Source organism: Mus musculus, chromosome 4 (assembly GCF_000001635.26).
Source record: "Mus musculus strain C57BL/6J chromosome 4, GRCm38.p6 C57BL/6J".
NCBI classification, from domain to species: Eukaryota; Metazoa; Chordata; class Mammalia; order Rodentia; family Muridae; genus Mus; species Mus musculus.
This window is the reverse complement of record NC_000070.6, coordinates 96,568,134-96,593,398: the sequence shown is the minus strand read 5'-3', so window position 1 is coordinate 96,593,398 and position 25,265 is coordinate 96,568,134. Positions and strand designations below refer to the sequence as shown.

The 25,265-nt window shown below is 38.9% G+C and overlaps 1 protein-coding gene across 3 annotated transcripts; it reads left to right on the top strand.

The window, feature by feature from the left end:
• Positions 1–875: 875 nt before the first annotated feature.
• Cyp2j9 (cytochrome P450, family 2, subfamily j, polypeptide 9) lies at positions 876–24,975 on the top strand. 3 transcript variants are annotated; one of them, XM_006503444.4, is made up of 10 exons: positions 1,791–2,263; positions 7,408–7,570; positions 9,273–9,422; positions 9,830–9,990; positions 13,836–14,012; positions 15,666–15,807; positions 19,360–19,547; positions 21,326–21,464; positions 23,874–23,932; positions 24,497–24,975. In XM_006503444.4, the coding sequence occupies exons 1-9, from the start codon at positions 2,054–2,056 to the stop codon at positions 23,888–23,890; spliced, it is 1,347 nt and encodes a 448-aa protein (XP_006503507.1). In that variant the 5' UTR covers positions 1,791–2,053; the 3' UTR covers positions 23,891–23,932; positions 24,497–24,975. The 3 variants fall into 3 exon arrangements, with proteins under 3 accessions (XP_030109713.1, XP_006503507.1, NP_083255.1); XM_030253853.1 differs by lacking the exons at positions 1,791–2,263; positions 23,874–23,932 and adding an exon at positions 876–1,010; NM_028979.2 differs by lacking the exon at positions 23,874–23,932 and having other exon boundaries at positions 1,914–2,263; positions 24,497–24,970.
• The last annotated feature ends 290 nt before the right edge of the window (positions 24,976–25,265 follow it).

Genomic DNA, 25,265 nt, shown 5'->3' with positions numbered 1-25,265 from the left:
AAAGATGTTCTGTTAAATGACTCCTAATAATGTTTTGCTATACTTATAGATCAGTGCTTTATACAGTGATCATTAGAGAGGCTTCCTCTGGCAGCAGATGGGAACAGATGCAGAGGCACACAGCCAGACCTTATGTGGACCGAGTCTAAATGAAATGTCTCCATCAAATCCCTACCCTCAGAACTTAGGGACTCCTGTAAATGAGGAGGCAAAAGAGGGAAAGAGCCAGAGGAAATGGTGAACACCAGGAGAGCAAGGACCTCTCTGAATCCCCTAAGATAAGTACCTAAGAGCGAGCAGAGATTCTGCAGCAGCAAGCCCGGGGCTTCCATGGGTCTGGGTTAGGGCCTCTGGACATGGATTTCAGCTATTAGCTTTGTATTTTTTATGGGACTCTTGAGTGAAAGAATGAGTGGGTCTCTGGCTCTTGTGTCTGCTTTGGGGACTCTTTTCCTACTGTTGGGTTGCAGTGTTCAACTTTGATACCGTAGGTTTTGTCTTGTTTTGTTATCTCTTAGAAACCTGTTCTTTCCTGAGAGACAAAGAGTAGATTCACAGGGAAGGGCCTGTTGGGAGAAACTGAGAAGAAGAGAGGAAGGAGAAATTATCATCTGGGCATAGTGTATGAGAAAATAATCTGTTTTCAACAAAAGAAAAAAATCAAAAGAGGATTGAAAGAATACAAACAAGCTAAGCTTTGTTAAGTTTCTCTTCTTATTCCTCTGTCTCCCTCTTAAGATCTTGGAGAGTTAGAAACTTCAATTTATCTTTTTTAATCAATAAAAAGTTTGTAAGCAGACTGTATATCTATATGTTTAGTGCCTATGCATGTCTAGCCTGATATGTGGCTTAAGGGTCTCCTATATGTGGCACAGGGTGGAAAGTTCCATGCTGGAGACCAAATGTGCTTGGAGATTCTCATGGAAGAGCCGAGAGAGAACAAGCTGGAGATCTTTATGGAAAATGAAACAAACCAGATGCAGAAAGGCGAAGACAGCTTGTTTTCTGCGGTACTAGCCTAGATTAAACTGTGTTTGAGTAAATGGGGTCAGGGTCTGGGACTAGAAATGGAACCATGGAAGGAAAGGAGCAAATCTTTAGGAAGGTACACTGCCAAAATGCAGAAGGGGATAATCTGGGGAAGAGCAGGACCTACAACAGTAGTGTAGGGAATGAGTGGAAAGTGCCAAATATATGCATAAATATTTGTGAAAAAACATGGACATGAAAGTGCCCGTTAATCAAATTCACTAAATTATATACTAACCCTAAAAGTTAATAGGGAGGGAGGGAGAGTGCAAAGTGATGATGGAAAGGCTTCTTAGCATGGTCAAGGGCTGCGGTGTTCAGTTCTCTAACACTACAAAAGGGGGTAGGGGAGAATCAAGACCAGGGTGTTCTTTCTGTGAAGAATCTGTGGATTCACTTAATTCACTGTGAATAGCACTCAAAGCTGGTGAGCTCTTATAAAGAGGCCAGAGCGCTCCCTGGCGTGCAGCCCAGAAACATGGGCTGATACTGTTCCTGTTTCAGAAAATTGCAATCAGTGGTGAAAGGTTGTTTATAAAACGGGAGATCAGATGCACATGATACTCTCTGGGTTGCATGCAAATCACAAGCCTAGAACCAGAGAAATACTTTGTTTATGAGCAAGGTTCTTAGCTAGTCCATACATGCTCAAGTGGCTTCCCCACCCCCAAAGGAATAGTCTCCAAAGGCTAAGACTTGGAACTTGGAGAGGGGCGTGACGGAGAGTCTTGAGGCGGGGCCAAGGGGATGTTTGGGTCCTTAGGAAGACTGGGTAAAAGTGAAAGAGCTCTGGAGACAAAGCTCTGTTAAGACTTAGGGAAGCAGATAAACAAGGCGGGCCAAAGTTGCTGAAGTGAATAGAGCAGGGAGGAGGAGTCTGCAGGCGACAGATTGGAGGGGCCCTGTAGCGATTTGGGGGTTTAAACCACAGGCCTGGTTCATTCTGGGAACTACAGGCAGTGTCCTTGGGGAACTGCCTCAGTTCAGATTCTCATTCCTCCAAGAGCCTGCTCTGATATCAGCCATGCTTGCGGCAGCCGGCTCCCTAGTGGCTGCCATTTGGGCTGCGCTCCATCTCCGGATTTTGCTGCTGTCTGCTGTCACCTTTCTGTTCCTGGCTGATTTCCTCAAAAACCGTCGCCCCAAGAACTACCCGCCAGGGCCAATGCGCCTTCCTTTCGTGGGTTGCTTGTTCCATTTGGACCCCAAGCAGCCCCACCTATCCCTTCAGCAGGTAGGAAGAGGCAACACTGCCTGGCTGCATCCTGAAACTGTATATTGCCATCAGGAACTCGAGGATGTAGCCGAAGGCTGTTGCTGACAGCCCACTAACCCAGAGATAAGGTCTTACAGGTTACAAACAGTTGTAGATTTTCTTGATATCTGTCGATGAAAGATTCCCAGAGTGATTTTATGGCCAGAAAACTTACTGTCTCTGATTTTAAAGTCTTTTAAGTATGTCAAGGTAGATTTGATGACGTAATAATTTATCCTCATAAACACGTTATGTTGGAGTAAGAAATAGGATGTCCCAGATGTTGGTTACACTACCTATCCAGTTTTGTTTTGTTTTGTTTTGAAAGTGTGTTCTCCTCTTGACCTGTGTACATATCAGTTCTCTGATTTGTCTTATTGAGCCTAGTTTGGTCCTTTTGCATCTTTGATGACTGCTCACCTACTGACTTTATCTAATCCAGAGAAAGATGCACTGAAGTTTCCAGCTCCACTAAAAGTCTGCCTGTTTTCCCACTGAGTTGTTGTAGCTCTCCCGCTTGTCCTGGAAAAATGGTTATGAGTACATAGTACCTGTATAGGACTGGAAGGTCTTTCTGCTCTATGACCCTCTTCCCACGTGATATTTCTTATCTACAGTAATTTTCTCTGTTTAGATAGTGAATACTCTGCCATGTGTGACCATCCCTGTCACTTTCCAGTATTTGTGAAGATTGGCTATGTCTGATTATTTATTGCTAATTTGAGGATTTAAACCCATATTTTTCCTTCTGTTCTCCCACCCATTTTTTTTTTAAATTCTGAGTTCTCTGTGTGTTTTTTAGACACTTTCCAAATACTTGCCTCTCTATTCCTCTTTGCTCTTTTCTTATATCTCCTGGATATCCTTGTATCATCCTCCCAGCAGCTGCTCAGTGTTTGTTATTCATTGCTCACATTCGACTGACTTTGTTAACACTATTTTTTCAGGGGAAGCAAAACAACTACAAAACTAGAGGACCCTATCCTCTCTCTATGGCCCAGCTGCCTAAGGTGTTTCCTCCACACACACTAAGAACTACACCAGACACTAACCTGCTCTTCAGTGTCCTGTGCAGCTGGAACTTAAAGGCGGAAAAGCCTCTTGTCTTTGCTCCTTACTCCTCTCCCATAGATTCATTGTTGTTTTGGTTTGTTTTGTTTTTGTTGTTGTTGTTGTTTGTTTTGGGTTTTTCGGTTTTTTTTTTTTTGACATTTCATGTTCAATTTTTTTTTTCTGACTTTCAGTACTTACTTTCCCTGTTTCTTCAGAGGTGGCTTTGGCAGAAGGAAATTTCTTAGCTTTACCCCACCTCAGAATGCCCCCCACTAATTCCCACACTGTCTTTCTCCTGATTGTGGACACTTGCTTGTCAATCTGCTGCTCTTAACAGATTTAGATGTCTCCCACTTAACTCTAGACTTTGTAGTTTCTGATGAGAAATAATTTCCAATTTCTTTCTAAGTGACATCCTCCCCCACCACCACCACCGGCCATCTACTTTCAATTGGTTTTGTTTGTTTTAACTTTCAATTTGATTATGATGTTTATTTGGTTTTTGATTCCTTTGCAGATTTTATGCACCTTTTACATAGATTTTTTTATGTTGCCAAATTGAGAAGTTTTAGCTATTCTTCACACATTTCATTGTCTATATCCCTCTCCACACAAATACGCACACATACTATTTTTCTGGAAAAGTTATTGCCTATATCTGCCTCCTGTTTTTCTGGGGCAACTGGATGTTGATGAATATTTTTATTTCATATACATATATATATATATACATATACATATATATAATCAATACTAATTAAAGAAGAAGAGGTCATGAATTTTAGAAAGAGGAATTAGGGATGACCCTGAAGGGGTTGGAAGGTAAAGAGAGAGGGGTGAAATTATTTCAATACATATTTGTGTATGAGATTCTAAAAATCAAAAATTTATATTTAAAAAATAAAACAAATTCAGATTATTAGCCCTTCTCCCCTCTGCTGATGGCAGGGTAAATTGGAACACTTTTTTCTCTCTTCTCTCTGTGTACCTCTGACACTTCTTAGGCTTAGGAACTTAAAGTCAGGGAAGTCTTTCAAGGTCACATTGCTTGGAATTTATGGCTCAATGCCGTGCCTCACTAATTCTAGGTGTCTTACTTTTGTTTATTTGGAACATTCACTCCTTGAATCTTGCAGCACTTGGGGAAAGAAGACATTATCTTTAGTACCTAGGTTTAGAACACTGGTTCTCAACCTTCCTTATGCCCTGATTCTATAACACAGTTTCTCATATTGTGGTGACCCCCAAGAATAACATTTTTTGGTTGCTATTTCATAATTGTTTTTGATGGGCTCAGGCAGCCACTATGAAAGGGGTCGTAGCTCACTGTCTTAGATTCTGTTTCTCCCTCAAGAATAAGCATACGATCCAGATGTGCACTCATTGCCAGTTAGGACCCCCTTAACTTAAACTAAAATTTCACTTATTCCTAGAACAGGCTTGTCAATATTATAAATGAGCCAATAAATCTTTTTTGAAAAGCTTAAAACACTCATGGACACATTCATGAAAACAGAGTTAAAAACTGATCTACATTTCTATGTGTACATTACTTACATCTAGAAGAAATGATAGTTACCGAATCTGTCCTTAGTAGAGACACTGGACAAGGCTTGTTAGAGGTGGAATGAACTTAAAACTGGACTTTTGGTTAAAAGTTAAAGAAAGGCTGCATATAGGCTCTATTGTAATTTGTATATAAGATTCCAAGATGAAACCAAAACATTACATTTATTTGAAATAGTTTATATAGGACTGGAGCTCTGTGACCAGTTCTATAGGGTGTGCATACACAAACATGATAAATGAGGATTGGACCCCTTCTGTTTGAAACCACTGTTGGAACTAGACATGACTCAGAAGAACAAGAGGCAGAAGTGGGGTCTTCAGAAACTCTTGAGTATACATGGGGAAGAAACGTTGATACTGCTCATACATAGTCATTCAGCTCAATTTTCACAGAGTGGCACATGCTGCATCATCATGGACATTCACTTCTTTGATTCTCTGGTTCCCTCTTCTTCTACCTGAACTCTCCATCTCTCACACTCATGCCTGCATCACTAAACTGTGAGGTCATTGTATATCTCAGGATCATGCCTTTTTCCTCACATCTTTCATAATGTTTGGGGATTCCCTCTGTCAGACAACAGCTTTGCCTCCTTGACTATACTACTTTACTTACAACTTGTTTGCCTTTTGGGAAGATAAAAAAATGTTCATTATGGTGAGGAGTTATGTAGTTGATATAATAAGACATAAGAAATGGCAACCCATTACAGAGTAAATACCATTCATGACAAGAGACTCACTGTTCTTTCCTTCTCTCTTTCTCTTTTTATTATTAGATTTTTTTCTTTATTTACATTTCAAATGTTATCCCCTTTCCTGATTTCCCCTCTGAAGAACCACTATCCCAACCCTCCTCCCCCTGCTCACCACCTCACCAACTCCTGCTTCCATGTCCTGGCATTTCTCTACACTGGGGCACTGAACCTTCACAGGACCAAGGGTTTCTCTTCCCATTGATGTCTGACAAGGCCATCCTCTGCTACATATGCAGCTGGAGTCATGGGCCCCTCCATGTGTATTCTTTGGTTGGTGATTTCATCCCTAGGAGCTTTGGGGATACTGGTTCATTCACATTGTTTCTCATATGGGGCTGCAAACCCCTTCAACTCCTGTGTCCTTTCTCTAGCTCCTTCATTGGGGACCCTGTGCTTAGTCCAATAGATGGCTGTGAGCATGCAGGACACATGCTCCACTATGTTCATAGCAGCCTAATATATAATAGCCAGAAGCTGGAAAGAACCCAGATGTCCCTCAACACAGGAATGAATACAGTGTGGTACATTTACACAATGGAGTACTACTCAGCTGTTCTTTTCTTCTCATCATCTTGATTTTTTTTCTCATCTTCACTCTTTGCAGATAGACCTTGCTAATTTCTCAATAATGTGTAGGGTGGCTGGGTCCTTAAAATGAGAAAACGGGGTGACTTGCCCATTTCTCCTTTCATTCTTCCTTACAGAATCCAATGTGAGAGGGATACTTATTTACCTTTAATAACTAGGTTCTAATTTAAAAAATAGAGAAACTCCCCCAAGAGTCCATAGACAGTGAAGCACAGAATCGTCATGCTCTTTTCACTCCAGAGGTACATGAAAGTCTCCAGCCCCAGCCTGTGATCCTTATTGCACTTTCCATATCTAACAGGGTATGAAGAGGGCCCAGTCTCTTCCGGTTAAACAGATAGTTTAATTTATTAATAATTCCATGTTTGCTACAGCAAACTTTAAAGTTATACTTTCATCTTTGGGCAGATTATGAACATAGCTCTCCGGCCTTTACTGGTCTCCAGGGATGCTTCAGAATAGAATGGTCTCATAACCTAGTCTAGGAACACATTAATGCTCATTTAATTCATATTGACTGAATACATGAATGAAAATTTTGGAGGAAATTCTTATAGTAGTGAGGAGAAGTGAAAAGTAGAGAAGAGAAAAAACTTTTCCATCACATCAAAATGCTACCACCACACACAAATGCACATACTTCACACAGAATTAGTTACATTAGTTATACAGGAGTCTTCTGTACATAACAGATGTTTGAGGGCATTATTCTCTGGCTAAACAGGGATGTTTACAAAACTACAGTAGATATACACATATCCACCTTCCTTGACCTTTGGGCTGTCAAATAAACTGTATTTTTGCCTTCACTAGAATTCAGGATACCTCAGGATAGAGAATTTGCTTATTTGTTGCTGCACATATCCTCATGCCTTCTCCTAGGGACATAAGGTAGCTGCACAGCTAATTCATTGGGATTTTCTACAGGGAAATTTGTATTCTTAATGTGTTTCAAAATTGAGCTTAATGCATTATGCGTAAAAATTTCTAAACATTTCTACAGAGGAAGATGCTTGCTTCCCTCTCCTCCCACACAGTCTTCACAGATACACACACACACATACACACACACACACACACACACACACACACACACACACACACACATACACACACGCACGCACGCGCAATTGTGACTACTGTAATATTTTTCAGTTTGTGAAGAAATACGGGAATGTTCTAAGCCTGGATTTTGCTAACATACCTTCAGTGGTTATAACTGGCATGCCCTTAATCAAAGAAATCTTTACTCAAATGGAGCACAATTTTATGAATCGCCCAGTCACTCTTCTCCGAAAACATCTCTTTAACAAAAATGGTAAGTTTCTTGATCAATATGTAGTGTGTTTTCTAAGTTTTGTGACATGATAAAGTTTCCTGTCTATAACCTGGCAAAGTTCCCATAAACCACCTGTCATCTGTGAAGGAAGCAGGATGCCATATTTCCTGAATGAAAACACCCATAGGAGGACTTACAGTGTATCCTTTCCAGATTTGGGAGAAACTATGTGCCTTGAACACCAACTCTTGATGCATTGGTAGTAAGTACAGCCAGACACACTGTGTTCTCATTTTCCTTTTCCCACTCCAACCCTTTGGCATAGAAAAATAGATGAGTCACCTTCCTCGTGATGATACTCTTCTTGTTTAAAACTCCTCATACTCCATCAATAAACTGATGGCATGAGGGGCCTTTAGCCTTCTGACCAATAATATAACAGGCTGCTGTGAATACTTATGATCATTTAAAAAATAATCAGAAGGTCAATATCATACTTCATGTGTATTAACCTATTTCAAGGGGACAGTTAAAAGAATTTGAGGATTTCTTTTAATGTTACAAACCTGATGGAAGCTTGGCAGCTTTGCATGTGATACGGTAGTTGATGGATGCTGATCTTGCTCCTTGCCTCTAGACTCCATGCGTGGGATCCTCATCCTTCCTACTTTCTTGAGTCATTTATCCATTCTCTACTAGAACAGTTCTTTACAATGTTTTGGCTAGAACATTGTCCATAAAACTTTCTTACATCATGTGTCTTGTCTTATCCATGAGTATATTCCTATTATTTAACTTAACATGTGTAGCGGTGAATCAGTTATTGGCTCTGGATCCCAGCAGGTCACACACACCACACCTCCACTCCCACCCCTACAAGACCTCTTTTGATTCTCAAGTAAAAGTTACAGATATGCATTTTAATAAGCCTTCCTACCTCAATAGCTGGTCACTTCTAAAGCTCCCTTCGGCTTGCACACACTCCCCTCTGGTATTCCTGGCTTAACACCTCTAAGTCTATATTTTATATTTGCTGCCCTGTTACCTTCTGGGCAGCACCCCCTCCCCCCCGCAGAGGGCCACATTCCCTTTCCACCTACATTGTTGGATGATTTCTCTCATGCAGCTCTTAAATCTGATCTCTTTTGCTCTGAGTCATGACGATTCTCCTCTTCTTCCTCTCTCCTTCTGTCCCTTGCTTGCAGTAAAGACTCCCTTGTCTCCTCCCTGCCTAGTCACGGGCTATAAGGCACTCGAAGCCAGTTGTGGGCAGGGACCAAGATGTCTAAAAGCACAGCTTTTGGAGCTGAATTAAGACAAACCATAAGAACCAATTTCCAACAAACATTAACCTCTAGACTTATGTAATCAGAGTATGGACTTCAAATCTGGAGAAACTGAAATGTGAATAAAAGTTGCTATCTACTAACTATATTTCTTTATAAACTATACTTTATCCCTGTGTTATAGCTTTTGCATCAGGTAGAATGGGCCTACATTAATTGTTAATAAGCACATGGATATTCTGAAAGTACTAAATCACATAATATACAAGGAATGCTTAATGAATACTATTGTAGGTGACCAGTAAATATTTGTTCCCTTGCTTTGGGATTGTCTCTCTGGGTAGCTTCTAAGTGCCTTACTGACCCTTCTTTTCATCATACACATTCACATCCAGTTCATCAGAAAATTTTAAATGAGCCTCACAATGCTGGAATGTGGAATCTCTTCTTTTCAGGATTGATCTTCTCCAGTGACCAGACATGGAAGGAGCAAAGGAGGTTTGCCCTGATGACACTGAGGAACTTTGGACTAGGAAAGAGGAGCTTAGAGGAACGAATACAAGAGGAGGCTCACTACCTTGTGGAGGCCATAAGAGATGAGGGAGGTGGGCATTTCACACTGCGAGTATCAGAGGCTGTGGCCTATGTTTGTTAGACAAATTCTTATCATGTGCTTTTGTGTTTATCTTGGGTCTGCTCTGGGCTAGACACTGAAGTGAACTTATAACTATGACCTTGACCTAGAGTGCTGTAGCCCAGCAAATAAAATGGGTTATTAATCACTTTGCTGACTTTAAATCCTGGTCACCAATCTGACTTTTCAGCCATTGACAGAAACCTTGGTTCATACCAGCCTGTGTGGGTGCTGTGGCCAGAACCCATCAATTATTTCATTCTCTGCATCCTCCAGTATTTATGTGGGGGAAGGGGAAGCTGAGATATTATTTTCTTTATAGAGAATATGAACATAAATATCTTTAATTGTCCCAACTTTCTCTTTTCCCAACTCCAGGACAGCCTTTTGACCCTCACTTCAATATCAGCAATGCAGTTTCCAACATAATTTGCTCTATTACCTTTGGGGAGCGCTTTGACTACCATGACAGTCAGTTTCAGGAGATGCTGAGGCTACTGGATGAGGCCATGTGTTTGGAGTCATCAATGATGTGCCAAGTAAGCACTCTTGTATCTTAGGAAGGATATTAGAATGGGGTTAATACAAACAAATAGGTTCCTCTTTTTATGTTTTAGAGCTTTTGCAGTTAAGGTATAATATCATAAAGTTGACTTTAATAAAAAACAGCTGTGTATTCAAATCTCTCTATTGATTTCAATGTTCTGATAATATGCAAAATTTGTACATGAAAATAATATTTAAACAAAGTACCAGCATTTGGAGAATGACCATTTATATGTGAAAGCTGTTGTTGTTGTTGTTGTTGTTGTTGCTGTTGTTGAAAAATAACTCTATTTCTAGCTCAAAATTTTTGACATTTCTCTGTGGTTTTGGTTAACTGAGATTGGGATTGGCAAAATGTGTGACTTTCTGGTAACAATCCTTTCTTGATAGTTGGGCTTTTGATTTGATTCCAAACTTGTGATGTTGTTAATAATGTTGCAATGGATATTCTGGTACAAGTGTTCATCTGAACCCAGACACTCATTTGTCTTGAATTTGCATCAGTACATAAAAAAATAACTAAAAATTCAAAAGTGGTTCCTATTTTTATTTCAATTAATACTTTATGTTGTCAATCTTGTAATACTATAACATAAAGTTTGCTCTTCAAACTTTACCCTCAGCTGAGGAACTCTATGTCCAAATTCTTTAATTCTTAGTGCCTTCTAAATATTTCCCACAGATTACTGGTTGTTCAGTCTTATTCCTATATGTGTAAGATAGTTTTAAAGGAAAATTAACTTCTAAGATTACCCACATAAGTTTCCTAGAAGTCATGTTGCTACCTTGGAATAAATATATGTGAGATCGTGTACACATTTATATGTGTTTAAATTATGTGTTCTCAATGAACCATTTGTCCTTGCATCAATTACATGTCATTAATAAAAAAAAATTAACTGTTTTAGTTTACAAAAGTGCTTTAATTTTGAAAACTGAAAGATTATGTAACAGTAGGAAAAATGTAATTATGACCACTGCACACATATGAATCAACTCCAACAAGGGTCAGTAGACGTCCAGTCACACATCACTAATAAACATGGCCTACTACTATTGCCTCTGATCTGGAGCTATGGAGCAAGTTCCCAACGCCTCTAATATATCTGTGTTGGTTATTCCATTTAATGGGCTAAAATTGCCTTCTAAAATATGAGTTACCTCTTGCATGATAGAGTTCTGTCAACTTTATAGTTTTAAAATTGTTTTCATTTAGATTAATTAAATAGCAATGGGTGTCATCATAATATCTTCATACCTGTGCCACTATTATATTTTACTTACTGTTTCATCTCAGTAAACCAGCTGGCTTCCTTTTTTATCAAGTGTACATCGATTCTATTTTCATTCTACTTAGCTTTCCAGATCTCCTTCCTAATTTCCTGACTTGTACATTCAGAGATCTCTTGTTCAACAATAGTGAAAGACAGAATGCATTAACATGCTGACATCAGACTCAGAGCTGCTGAACTCCAGGGCCTGACTCAACAGAGGGGCTTTGTTCCTGTCCTCTGAGGGTAGAGAGTCTCCCTACCCACTTCTCTGCTTGAACTTGGTTCTTGCTGTCAGCCTCACTTAGACCCACTAGTATTAGGTCCCACTTCTGTCCATAACTATCCCTCTGAATCTACTCTTCCCAAAGGCTACAGTGAGAAACAACTCTGAGATTCTCTGACCAATGAATGCTCCATAATTTCAGACCTCTGGGTGGCTCAGTTTTTATCAATGGATTCTCTGTCAAACTGCCACCCAGCTGCTCCCCTTCAAATTGGATATCATGACAACAAAATGGGTTTTTTCTCCTCCACTGACTCATTAACAAAAGGAATCAGTATGATGAACAGCTTCACTTATAGGGATTGTGGGCTTATCCTGTGGGTAAGTTTGCCAGCTTTCTGCTGCCAGACCCTTAGAAGAGGCTTCTGAGCTTCCCCATTAAGGGAACTCCCTGGGTCAAAGTGACCTGTTTGGTCTTCACCATTTTGAGGATCCTTTCACTCCTTCCAGGCGGTCCCTAAGCTTTTTATCTAATTCCCTGTGGGATAAAGTCTGCTTTCTTTGTCTTGTCTGTCTTTGTTACTGGCTCTCAGGAGCAACTTGTAGCATACCGTCTTATGCAGAACTCCAACTTTGCACTTTTTTACAACATACTTGGATACACATAAAGTTAATGTTCTCTCTTCTTAATTAGGAGTGTTCTTTTTGCCTAATACTCTTTTCCCCATTCAAGATATTGTCATCTGATATGCATGGGCTGCTCTGCTTTCCTTAAGTCTTCAACTAGAAAATCACCTTCTGCGTTTTATTTTTTAAACTCTCACATGCTTCTGTTTTGGAAGTTTCCTTTTAACCCATCAGCAATTAGCTATAAATGCTGTACCAGGTTTGATAATTGTTCCCTTTTTATTGGTGCACTTATTTCCCATTACTGGAAATAATGAAGTGTGAGAAAAGTAGAGAGATCGATTGGCAATTACAAGCACAAGCTGATTTTGAAGAAGTTCCAAATTTGGTTCCCAGCACTCAGGTTGGATGGCCACAAAGTCTGTGACTCCAGGGATCCCAATGTTTCTGGCTTCAGTAGGTGTTGTGTCCAGCGGCTCACATGTTTGGGTTTTAGTCTGGAAAGGCATCATGGAAACCTGGAAGTGAAGAGGCGGGCGAGAGAAAGATGTAGCTAAGACAAAATTCTGATCAAAGCTCAATTTTACTATTTCCGACACTCAGTTATGAAGGAGGGGAAGGGGCTCAATTCCCGCCAAATAATCATAGGGTCCAGTTGCAGGGTGACCTTGTGTATGGCTCCGGAGCAAAGCAGCAGGCTCCAGCAGTGGGTGTGGCAGAATGATAGAGCGGCAGGCTCCACCCCATGCAAACAGTGAAACCTGAGCAAACAGGTTTCAGGCTGAGGGGATGGGGGAGGTTACAAGTAGGCACCTGAACTCATGAATCAATTTTGCCTCATGCACATAATTATAAAGTAAATATTTTTAAATTATTAAATTGTGAGGACTAATTTGTGACTATCTTATAGTTTATAATTATCTGAGTTTTCCCATGTTTTAACTTATTAAATGTTCTCTTTTAACATCCCCAAGTATAAATTGAAAGTACTTTTAAAATTTTCTATGACTTTAGTCTTTGCCTTAAAATTTGATCACTGTAGGAGCTAGAGAGATGGCCTATGCAGTTGCAGTTTCGAGTATTAGTTGGTATTGAATAGGACCACAGTTCACTCCCCAGCATCTAAACAATGACTCACAACAATCCACAACTCCAGTTTAAGGGGCTTCAATACTCTCTTTTCGCTTCTGCAGGCACCAAGAATCATGCAAAACTTAAAACAAAATAAATTAATCTAAATAAAATTGAAAGCTTTAAACGTCCAGCGTCTGGGATAACTATTTTATTCCTCTGTAAAATAATGCAAGATCTTTATAAACCAGTTCTGCAGTGTTGTCTACCTTACTATCCTCATGCCTTTTAGTTGGCTTCTATTTTTACAAGAATATATACAATTTTAGTTGTTTTGTTGTTGTTGTTGTTGTTGTTGTTCTCTTTTAATCTCCCAGTCTTATAATTGGAGCCTCTTTTTTAATTCAATTTAGGGTGTTTAAGTCCTATGCAGGTAAAATTGAAATGTCCGTGGAGTATTGGGCTAGAGAGAGAGAGAGAGAAAGAGAGAGAGAGAGAGAGAGAGAGAGAGAGAGAGAGAGAGAGAGAGAGAGAGAGAGAGAGTCAAGATGGCTTGACTATCTGTAAGACACAAGAAAAAGACAAGCCTGTTTTGAAATGTGGCACCATGTGTCTCCATAACTGTCTTATTTTTCCCAATCAGCTTTACAATATCTTTCCAAGGATACTTCAGTATCTTCCTGGATCACACCAGACACTTTTCAGAAACTGGAGAAAACTGCAATTGTTTGTTTCCGATATTGTTAACAATCACCGGAGAGACTGGGATCCAGATGAGCCGAGAGACTTCATTGATGCTTTCCTCACAGAAATGACAAAGGTGGGAAGATGCCTGCTGTGTTGTTTTCTGATTGCAGAAGCAGCAGCAGTTTAGTGGTTTTCAGTTGATTCTACACCATGTTTCCCTGAGCTTATTGGTTTGGCATGGCACAGATGTGTTTTATCACAGTACTATATGACCCTTGTATACCTGTTGGCCAGGAAAGCTTTGCGTGGAAGTAATGAAAACTCAATTCTGACTCTACGGGACACAGATCCCTTTTGCTATGCCTCCTTCCTTCATCTTCAATGCCAAGACTGTAGCATCTATTTCTCCCTGATCACTGCTGCCATCTTTATATTTCGTCTCTTTGATTCTGAACTTTGAGCTCTTATAAGAATAATTCCCATGTACAATATTAACTATGGAGTCTTAAGCAATATGCGCAGAAATGAATAGATATACATCTGTGGAAAATTACATAGCACACTACAGGGAAATTAAATGAAAAGGATGTAGTGCTTATGAGGTATATGTGGCATTTATTTAGGATTATTAGGGTCATTAGAAATAGAGTTCTAAGCCATTTGTTGGGAGGCTGCGATAATGCTATCTTTATATGTCTCTTAGCTTTTATCCATATGTGAATGAACTGTGTCATAAATGAAAGCTCCAATTAAGCTTCAGAGTCCAATTAAATTTTTCAAGTTTGTCTAGGGCCAGTTACTGACTTCATCTCACACACCACTGCAAGACAAAACATAATAGAGCTGAATGCTGAAGTTTAACCTTAATGGTTAAATGAGGTCCCCTAACTCCAATAAACAGTATCCAGTAATGCACAAGAGGCTAGACAGTGGTCGGTTTGTTGTGGTTGTTACTTTTGCATCATTATGATAATACCTGGCAAAAACAACACAAAGGAGATTTCTTTTGGCTCACAGTTTCAGGAATTTGGTCCATTACTGCAAAGAAGGAAAGCCAGGCAAGCTAAGCTTAAGGTAGCAAAACATGATGCTATATTAAGATACAGGGACCAAGGCAAGATCTGGGGCCTGGTGATAACTTTCAGAGTCCTGCCCCTAGTGACTGGATGCAAACAGTTATAGCCACCCCGCAATGTTATAGAACCTCCAGAAATACTTCAGATGACTAGATACCAAGAATCCAAAACATAAGCCTTTAGTAATTCTGAAATTTCATTATAGGTCCAAACCGTATCACAAAATATACATTATAGGTCCAAACCGTATCACAAAATATACAGCCTCGATGTCACCTGACCTCTTACTGGGACACATTAGTGGATTAGTAGTGTAAGTGTGGATAAATTGGGTTCCTTCTCTGACCAAGGGCCAAATAGCAATTTTTTTCATCCTCTCTTTTATTTCATTTGTCTTGGATAATATTGATAAAAGCAATATTGTACTTTTTTTTTTCTTTAGAGGAAGAGACTTAGTGATGTGGCTGATACTAGAAGGCAAATATAATTTTTCTATCCCATTTTCTTATCACAGGTCAAAGGTTTTACAAAGTTTAATGAGAAAAAAAAAATAGTTGCAGTGATTTTTATCCACCCAAATGCTATAGTGATTTGGTCAGCTTGCTGCTCTAGGGGCAAGAAAGTGTTTCAGGAGACAGTCAAAGGGAATATCACTTTATATGAATCTTTGTAAATTCAAAACCTCTGAATAAACAAACACTCTTTTCCAGTACCCAGACAAGACTACTACAAGTTTCAATGAAGAAAACCTCATCTGCAGCACTCTGGACCTCTTCTTTGCTGGAACAGAGACAACATCTACAACACTGCGCTGGGCTCTCCTCTGCATGGCCCTCTACCCAGAAGTCCAAGGTGACTGTGTGATGAATGCACCTGGACAGGGTGGAATGATGCTTCTGGAATCTGTGGTTCAGATGGGACCAGAAGTTGGCATGGAGGGGTGAGGAAAGGTAGAGTGCCTGGGAGGTAATGTGCACTTAGAAAGGGGGACATTCTCCACATGTTCTGTCAGGATCATGATGGGTTTACCTCACAACTCAGCCTAGAAGAAAGCAAAGAAGGGAAGTGACACTGTGGTAAGTTCCAGCAAAGAATGACTTTACCCTAAGAGCATCCACAGATTTCCTCCTTCCTTTTTAGCAACTCATTCTTATTTGTCCTGGATATTGTGCAAATGCCCTAATCTGGTTTCTGGAGTCATGTGACACGCTCCTCTCTGCCCATTCTCAACCCCACCCTGCATTGTAGCATTCCTGTGTTACAGTCTTATATTGTTGCTGTCTTTATTCTTGCATCTAAGTCATGACAATGGGTCTTCTATCTACCAAAAATGTATTGTTCCAGTTTCTGCCAAATCTAGAAGGATATTACAAGGCTCCACCTTTCTAAGGTATCACATTTCTCCAGGAATTTACTGACTGCCAAATTGTTGTCACTTTCTTCATCCAGAGATGAACAATGCTCCTTCATCACTGAGATTTATACATTATTTTATTGTCTCTCTACTGCCTTTTGTCCATGACAAAGCATGCTTTCTCTCATAATTTCTCTTCCTCTATATTCTAGAAGAGCTTAGCAGGTGCTGGTTAGGACCATTTTTCTTTTTATGATATATTTTGTTTTCAAATTGTGGTTCACAGTTTATTTATTTATAAAATCAATTTAGTCCATTTTGAAAACCAAAAAAGATAAAGAGTTCTGACAATATGATGAAGTAAAATTTGTCCATAATTTTTATTTCATCTTTGGATGAGTGACTCTCTGTAAATGTATGTATGTGTATATGCATATATACATGTTGAGGCCACAAACCAACTTCTTCAGAAACATAGTTTACTTTTCTTTTTTAAAGATACATTCTTTCATGGGCCTGGGATTCAGCAAATAACCACTGAGCCCCAGGGGTCCACTTGTCTCTGCATCTCCAGCATATTAGAACTACAAGATTTTGCCATCACATCTGACTTTTTCATATAGATTTTAGGGACCAAACTTAGGTCCTCATGTTTGCAAAGGAAATATTTTACTGGCTGAGTTATCTCCCCAGAGTAAACTTCATTTCTTTATGAATGTAAAATGTACACTTAATATGTATCTACCTTTAACTGTATGCATCTTGAATCATCATTGAAAATATATTTTTATGAATATTACACTTATATTTTTGGCTGTATTTAAAGGGATGTGGGAGATGCCATGACATAAATGCAGTGGTCATGGGACAACTTCCAGGAATCAATTGTCCCTTTCACCATGTAGATCCTAAGGTTTCATTCAGGTCAGTAGGTAGTTCAAGCCTGTCAACTATCTAGCTGTCCTAAGACTACTTTTTTTTTTTTAATTAATATGGACTCACTTAGATTATAGATTTGACTCTTGAAAAATAAAACATCAAATATCAATAGATTTAAATAATACAATTACAACTATGTTCATTTTACAACGTGCACAGTAGTCAAGAGATGGTAAAAACCAGAGCACCCGCTGGTGAGATGGCTCAGTGGGTAAGAGCACCTGACTGCTCTTCCGAAGGTCCAGAGTTCAAATCCCAGCAACCACATGGTGGTTCACAACCATCTGTAACAAGATCTGGCACTCCCTCTTCTGGAGTGGCTGAAGACAGCTACAGTGTACTAACATATAATAAATAAATAAATCTAAAAAAAAAAAAAAAAAACCAGAGCACCCAAGTGCCATGAATAAATAAAGCATGGAATATGCCTGAGAGCATAAATAAATAAATAAATAAATAAATAAATTAGTCAGAGATAAGAAGTTCTTTCTAATTTTTTTATTTATTTTATGTTATGTGTATATGTGCTTTGCCTGTGTATGTATACTATGTACATGCAGAAGTCAGAAGAAAGCATCTAGAACTTGCATTGCAGATGGCTGTTAGCCATCATATGTGTGTGGGAACCAAGCACTGGTCTTTGGCGGGAGCAACAAGTGAACTTAACCACTGAGTTACCTTACAGCTCCAAAACATAAACTCTGACACTGCATTAATTCAGGACACTATGCTAAGTTAAAGAATATGATCCCAAAATTATAAATTCTCAACTAATTGAAAACAATCAGTCAAATAGTACACCACACAGAAGCAAGAATGCAGAAAGAGGGAAAATAGTATTTGAAGCATGGACATAGAATTTTTTGCAAGATGATGTTCCAGCAATAATGTGTACAAGAATAAGAACATATTAAAGGCTAGTAAATTATTCATGTAAAAATGGTGAGAAGAGCTGTGATTGGTGGCCCACACTATTTTTCTCAATACTTGACTATTTTTATTTCAGTTAGTTGAGAATTTATGGTTTTGGGATCATATTCTTTAACTTAGCATAGTGTCCTGAATTAATACAGATTTGAAACTGGTGTGTTGAAGGTCCAAGTTGAGCATAGCCATATAGGTAGAATCCTGCCTCAAAAAATCATCATTGCAATACCAATAAATTTTATATTACATAAACTTTGTATGAAATCAATCTTTATAAGTAGAGTAATAGTAAAGGGCTTAAAGTTTCAAATTCATTTAAAATGAAATTTATAGCCAGGCAATGAAATAAAATTAGTCCAACCTCTGTTACTCTTGAGAAAGAGGAGTCATATTGACAGGTAGCATGCAGAGTTAATCATTTATTACTATAAAAAGTTTGTGTAAATCTCAAAACACCCTGAAGATGAAGGAGACTTATGCTTACTAATCACAGAAGACAACTGAAGCTCAAAGAAGGTAAGCATCTTCACCAACATGTGCCCAGTAACAGACTGCTCTCCACAGTCCACACAGATATCTCTCCTTATGAAATTAGACTTTATAGATGTGCTATAGTTTGAACATTTCTGTCCTTGCCAAACTCATGTTCAACTCTAATTCTCATTGTGATTGTTCAGGAAATGAATGCCTTTCCAAAAGAAGTACCAGAGAGATTCCTTTCTCCTTGGTGGCATGAGATAACAGCAAAGCTTTGGTACCTATGAGACATAAAGTTGTTGTCTATCAGGCAAGAAAACATATAGTGCCTTGATCTGTGAAATTCCAAGCTCTAGAACTATGGAATGCATTTATATTGATTTTTAACACACTCAATGGGTGGTGCTTGCTTGTAGAAGCCGCTCCTTTATAGAAACCTGATTAGGTACTACTATGAGCATATTTGAGACAATTAGTTCAGTGGATATCAAATTTTATGATTATGTTGAAGCTCAAAGGAAGTTATTGAATTTACAGTTTAATAAAACAGTGATTTGAAGGGTTGAGGAAACTTTTTTATATCCTGGACACTAAGATGAAATAAAAGCAGGTGAGTATTCAGAGACAGATTCTATATCGTTAGAAAAAAATGCATTAACGTTTTAAAATTAATAGAATTTTTCTGTTTTATTTTGTTTGGTTTTCAGAAAAAATGCAGGCTGAGATTGACAGAGTGATTGGCCAAGCAAGACAGCCGAATCTGGCAGACCGAGACTCCATGCCCTACACCAATGCTGTCATCCATGAGGTGCAGAGGATGGGCAACATCATCCCCTTTAACGTTCCCAGGGAAGTGGCAGTTGACACCCAGTTGGCTGGATTTAACTTGCCAAAGGTAACCACTTTCCCAGCCTCAGATCCTCCAGTTTATCTCTGCCATTATCTTGGGCACCTAATCTTAAAAACTGACATGAATTTCTGACCTAAGAAACCATTTCAATGGGAAGAGAAGTTAATTTTTTTTGCTAAAAGTGTCTATGTGTCTTAATGGATATTCAAATCTACTATGAGGAGTCTAGAAAGGAAGATTTGTAGATCATATGTATTTAGATGGAACCTGGCTTTGTTTGCTAATGGATGTCTCAGCATTTTTCTGTTCTAATAGTGGCAAAGGACCTTTGCTGCTGAAGCAGAGAGCTGTCCTTATGTTTACTATAGAGCAATTCATGGCTTGGAGTTTAGTCAGAATTTTTCCAATGTTCTCTGTGTTTCTCTGTCCATTGATTTATCTTCAAATAACCAAACCAACTTTTTTTTTCAGATTATAACATCATCTCTCTGGGTATTAAGAATTATAAATGACTCTGTTTAAAGGATGCAGACAACCATGGCCTTGAAACAGACAGGCCTATTCCAATGCTGATTTCACTTTCTACCACAGTACAAGCATATCACATTTCCTACCCAATTATACCTTCAGCTTCTACAAAATTCATTCAACCCAATTTATAAGCTCCATTTGGAAATAAAAGTAGATTTTATATACATAACCTTATACTCAGAACAGAAGTTATTACTTATTAATCAAGGGGATGTTTACTAAACACCCACAAAGTTTGAGTCTAGACTAGAGATACCTGAATAATAGGAGATCCTGCTTATAAACTATGAGGACTACTGGTAGGAGAGAATTCTGTTTCTCTGTGATGCTGACTAGTTGGGGTGAGGAGCAACAGCTAAAGAACATCAGTGGTGCTTCTGCAGGAAGAGATATTGGAGCTGGGGACTGAAAGAGTGTTAAGAATTAAGCAAGTGCCAAAATGGGAAGGAATATTCTTTTCAAAACAAGAACCATCAGAACGTGGCCCGGTTGATATCATAAACATATACTACTATGGTGGGAGACAAAGGAGAGGAGAACAATACACATTGACTCTGGTAGCACAGAGAATAAGTCTTTGATTTAAGAGAATGAGAAGCCTGCTTTTCAAGACTGAATGAATGGACGGGCAGTGTAACTAAGTCATATGCACAGTCCATTTAGTGTACACATTGGGAACAGAGTAATAAATATTGAATGATTTCAAGAGTCTAGAAGGAAAGGATGGCAATCTGCACTGAGGTTGTAGTGGAAAACTGAAATGGCAGCGATGCAATCAAGAGACATTTTAAGAGTGGACCAGCGTTGTTGATGGCTAAGCATTCCCTACTGTAGGGAATGGCTCACTTTGGTGACTCTGGATATTGTGTCATGCATGTGCCTTGACAGGGATACTTTTTGATACATCCCTGGGTCTTTGACTAACTGTAGTGAGATAGGATGTGATCTCTTTGATAATATATGGAAATTAATGTAGAATCAGTGATGAATGATATATCCTATCATACAGCTGCTATGGTCTTAACTAAGAAGCCGGTTCATGGTTGTCCCATGGATGCTTTTAGGTCCCTCTTATCAGACTTATACTAACTACTTTTAGTAAAGTAGCCACATCCTCTAATGAAGTATGGTCTACCTTCTTTTGTAAATGGGTAAAATATATCAGGCAATAGTAAATCAGTTGGAGAGAAGAGAAAGTTCACGTTGTCAAGTATCTCACATTATAAAGTTTGAGAATCACATATCTGGGTGGAAGTCTTCATTAAATCTTTACTTTATGGTGCCATTTCTAGGGTATTATGGTTCTTTCCAACCTAACTGCACTGCACAGGGATCCTAGCGAGTGGACCACCCCAGATACATTCAATCCAGAGCACTTTCTGGAGAATGGACAATTTAAGAAGAGAGAATCCTTTCTGCCATTCTCAATGGGTGAGTTGTGATGTTTAGGAGAGAATTCAACCCCCTCCACATATTTTCCTTCCTTCTTCACTATAATTCTGTGCTGTAGTTGGGATGTTTCCAGATGAGCATGTCCATTGTGGATCTTTCCTTATCTAAAATAAAATTTTTATATAATATATTATGATAAGTGTCCTCTTTCCCAATTCCTCCATTGTCCATTGTCTTCCCTATCTTCTCACCTACTCTATGTTCTTTCACTTTCTTTAGAAAATAAGAAAAGATGGAGACATAGACACACACACACACACACACACAGACATACACAGAAATACAACAAAGAACTGAAAATTAACAAAAGAAACACCCACTCACATAGACACACACACACACACACACACACACACACACACACACACAAACTCCCCAAAATAGGAAACCATATTATACAAGCAAAATTATATTAGGCAAAGACCAATAAGGCATTGAAAAAATAAACCTAAACAAAGCAATATGAAACAAAATGTTTACAAAAATACCATTGAGCTCATTTTGCCTACTGTTGGTATGGAACCTAATGTCAAGTTTGATTAATACAGCCAATGAGACTTCACTGAAACAAACTAATGTGTTTTTTGCAAGAGGCTGCCAATTGTAGATAGCTTTTTATTTAAGGCTGAGAGACTATATACACTTCCTCCTCCAAGTGCTGGGACCCAGTCTGGCTTGAATCTGTGCAGGCCACAAGTGTGCTACCATAAACTCTATGCATTTATAAACATATCAGTCCTGTAATTTGGAAGGCACTGTTTCCTGGGATTCATTCATCCATTCTTCCCCCGGTAATCTTTCTGGCTCCACTTCCACATAGAGCCCTGAGCCCCGAGGGAAGGTATTTGAAGAAGATTTAGGACTGAGTGTTTCAAAATCTTTTAGTCTTTTCACTTGGTCCAGTTGTGAGTTTCTATGTTAGTTCCCACCTACAAGAGAATGTTTCCCTTATGCTGGCCAAGGAAGGCACTTACCAATAGGGATAGCAGAGTATCATAAGGAGCCATATTATTTCTATGTTCCTTTAACAGAACAGTAGTATTTACTTTTGTTTATAGATCTATGGCCTATGTAGTCTACTGTTCATGGCTACACAAGAAGTGTCAGGTATGGATTCCATATCATGGAGTGGGCCTCAAATCTAATCAGGTAGTGGTTGGTTACTTCTACAACATTGCAACAGTGTGTTTTCTAGACAGACCAGCATTATAGACTGCAGGATTTACATCTGGCTTGGTGATTACATTTCTACTCAGAGTATGTGGCCTAATATTGCAGTGTTTGAATGCCAGAATACTTTGTACATCACAGCTTCAGACAACTACTGCTTCAGCTTCCCTTGATATGTTTATCCCAACACCAAGCACAGAGACCCAGCCCCGTGACTCTTGTTAAAAACAAAGAAACTAGCTAAAAAACCAAAAACCAAGAAAAAAAAAAAACCAACAAAACAACAAATCCTGGATAGCTGTCATCTTTATTGACTTTTATTTTTTTTCCATGTTATTTCCATGTTCTCTCTCATTTAGAAATAAACTTGAACTTTAATAAAGATGTGGAAAGATGCCAAGCAGAAGGGTTCTCTATTTATCAAAATGGACACAGACAATAATTCTAAATGACATCGTCTTAACTAAGTGAGATTCTGCTCTAGTCGCAGTCTCTGGCAAGGTCTTATATTGTAATGTTAGGTTCTTATTTATAATCTAGGAGATGGGTTTATATGGTAAAAATATAAAATTTCTCTTTTAAGTTAAATAATTTTAACTTTTATGTCACAGCACTTAAATTGAGCAGAATGTAGAAACCTACATTCTGAATGTTTCTTGAATTAGCATTTTGCTACAAGGTGTCAGTATTTTCTGCCTCATCTTTGGTACAAGTCTACTTTTTCACCTACTTTCTCTTGACTTCCTATGTGCAGCATCCTTGTAGGAAGAAAATTCAGATATCAGCTATTTTTCTCTTGGCAACTATAAGAAGGCATTGGGTTATTACCTGTGCAGTATTAGAACAGATGGCACAATCCTTCTTGAAACTTCAAATCCTGCCTGTCTATAGACCAAAGCTCAGGCTGCTTTATGCTAACAAGAATCTTCTGCACCTTAATACATCAAAGTGCTTGGGAAGAACTTTGATAAAGGCCTGGGTCATTGCTTTCATTTTAGTACTGATGAAATTCAAGTGTGTTATGTGATGTGAAATGGCCCAACCACAGTTTTAACGAGGCAGTGGTGGTTAGCTGTCTGTCATTGTGGCAGGAAACAGACTGTTTGCATGTTTGTCAAGCAAGAAAGATTTAGCCCGTTGAAAATGGGTGAGTTAGTCAGAGTGACACAGTTGTGCCTGATGGAGCCTGCTGCTGAGCATGGGTTTCTGATTTTCCAGGTCATGTTTTGTCCTGACGGAGGAATTCTTCTAGAAGAATCTTGGGAATTTACAATGGAGTTGAGTTTTTTTTTTTTTTTCTCTTTGTAGCAAGTTACCAATCATATTCCTAGACATTCTTAATAAGATGAAGATGAAGAGAACAGACATGATTTAAATACATTGCTTGGACACACAGGCATAAACTATGATATCAGTCCTACTATAACACACAGTTACTAAATAGTTTTGCCTGTAGTATCTGCTTTTAAAGGTTAAAAACTTTCTTCTGGTTTTTGTTGCACCATTATCTGCCCTATTGCTTATGTTTGCTAAGTGAGTGTGAAAAGCACTTGAGTTATTCACACACTCCCAGTCAACACAGTTCCCTTCTCCTAGTCTCCTGTGTCATGCTCTCCCAGGATGGCCAGATCTGTGAGAGCATTCAATTTGTGATTCTGGATTTCACCTCCTGTGTTTGGAGGAGGCAAGACAGATGCTAGATCTAAGTAAGCAATTTATGGGGCTCAAATTCCAGCACCCACTGAAACTCTGAATGGTAGTTAGGGGCACCAGTCCCTGGACATACCAATGACAGCTGAATAAATTAACTTTTTGCTTGTTTGTTTTGTTTTGTCTTATAGGAAAACGTGCTTGTCTTGGAGAACAACTGGCCAGGTCTGAGCTGTTCATTTTTATCACTACTCTTTTCCAAAAATTTACCTTCAAGCCCCCAGTCAATGAGAAGCTAAGTCTGCAGTTCAGAATGGCTGCAACCGTTTCCCCAGTCAGTCACCGCCTTTGTGCAATTCCTAGGCTGTGATGTTGAAGGAGGAAAGTATGAAGAAATGGCATCTGCATGGGAGACACTGGTGTCTGCTCCCATTTGAGCCGGTAAAATTAAGGTGACAGAGAGTGCGTGCAATGAGACTAAGAAAACTGAATCAAGTTATGGGTTCAGTAAGTAGAAAGCCACTTGTGAGCTCAATAACACAGCTTCTCAACTGAAGACTTGCAGAGAAAAAATGATTCATCCAGAAATGAAAATGTTTGCAGAGATCATGAGGGAATGGATTAAGTAGATATGTAACTCATAAAAATTATTTAAAAAGTTATAACTTTACCTTGCGTGCTTCTTTTCTCCTTTCATTGTTGTGCATTTGCTTCTGGACAGACATAGTTCATATGTATGTCCTAAAAAGAGTAAATAAGAGTTGTGGTGATTCTGGGGTGAAGGCAGTATAGATATCCACCCAAAGGCTCTCCTATTTGTCAGATCCGCAGCTGCCTTGCCTTGCTCTGCCTCCAAGTGGCTCTTTTGAAAGTCAGCATATCAGGATGACTCCCAGCAGACAGGCTAAGCAGGTGCTATGGAAGCAGTTTCTATGATTCACATATAGCAGTTGGACTTTG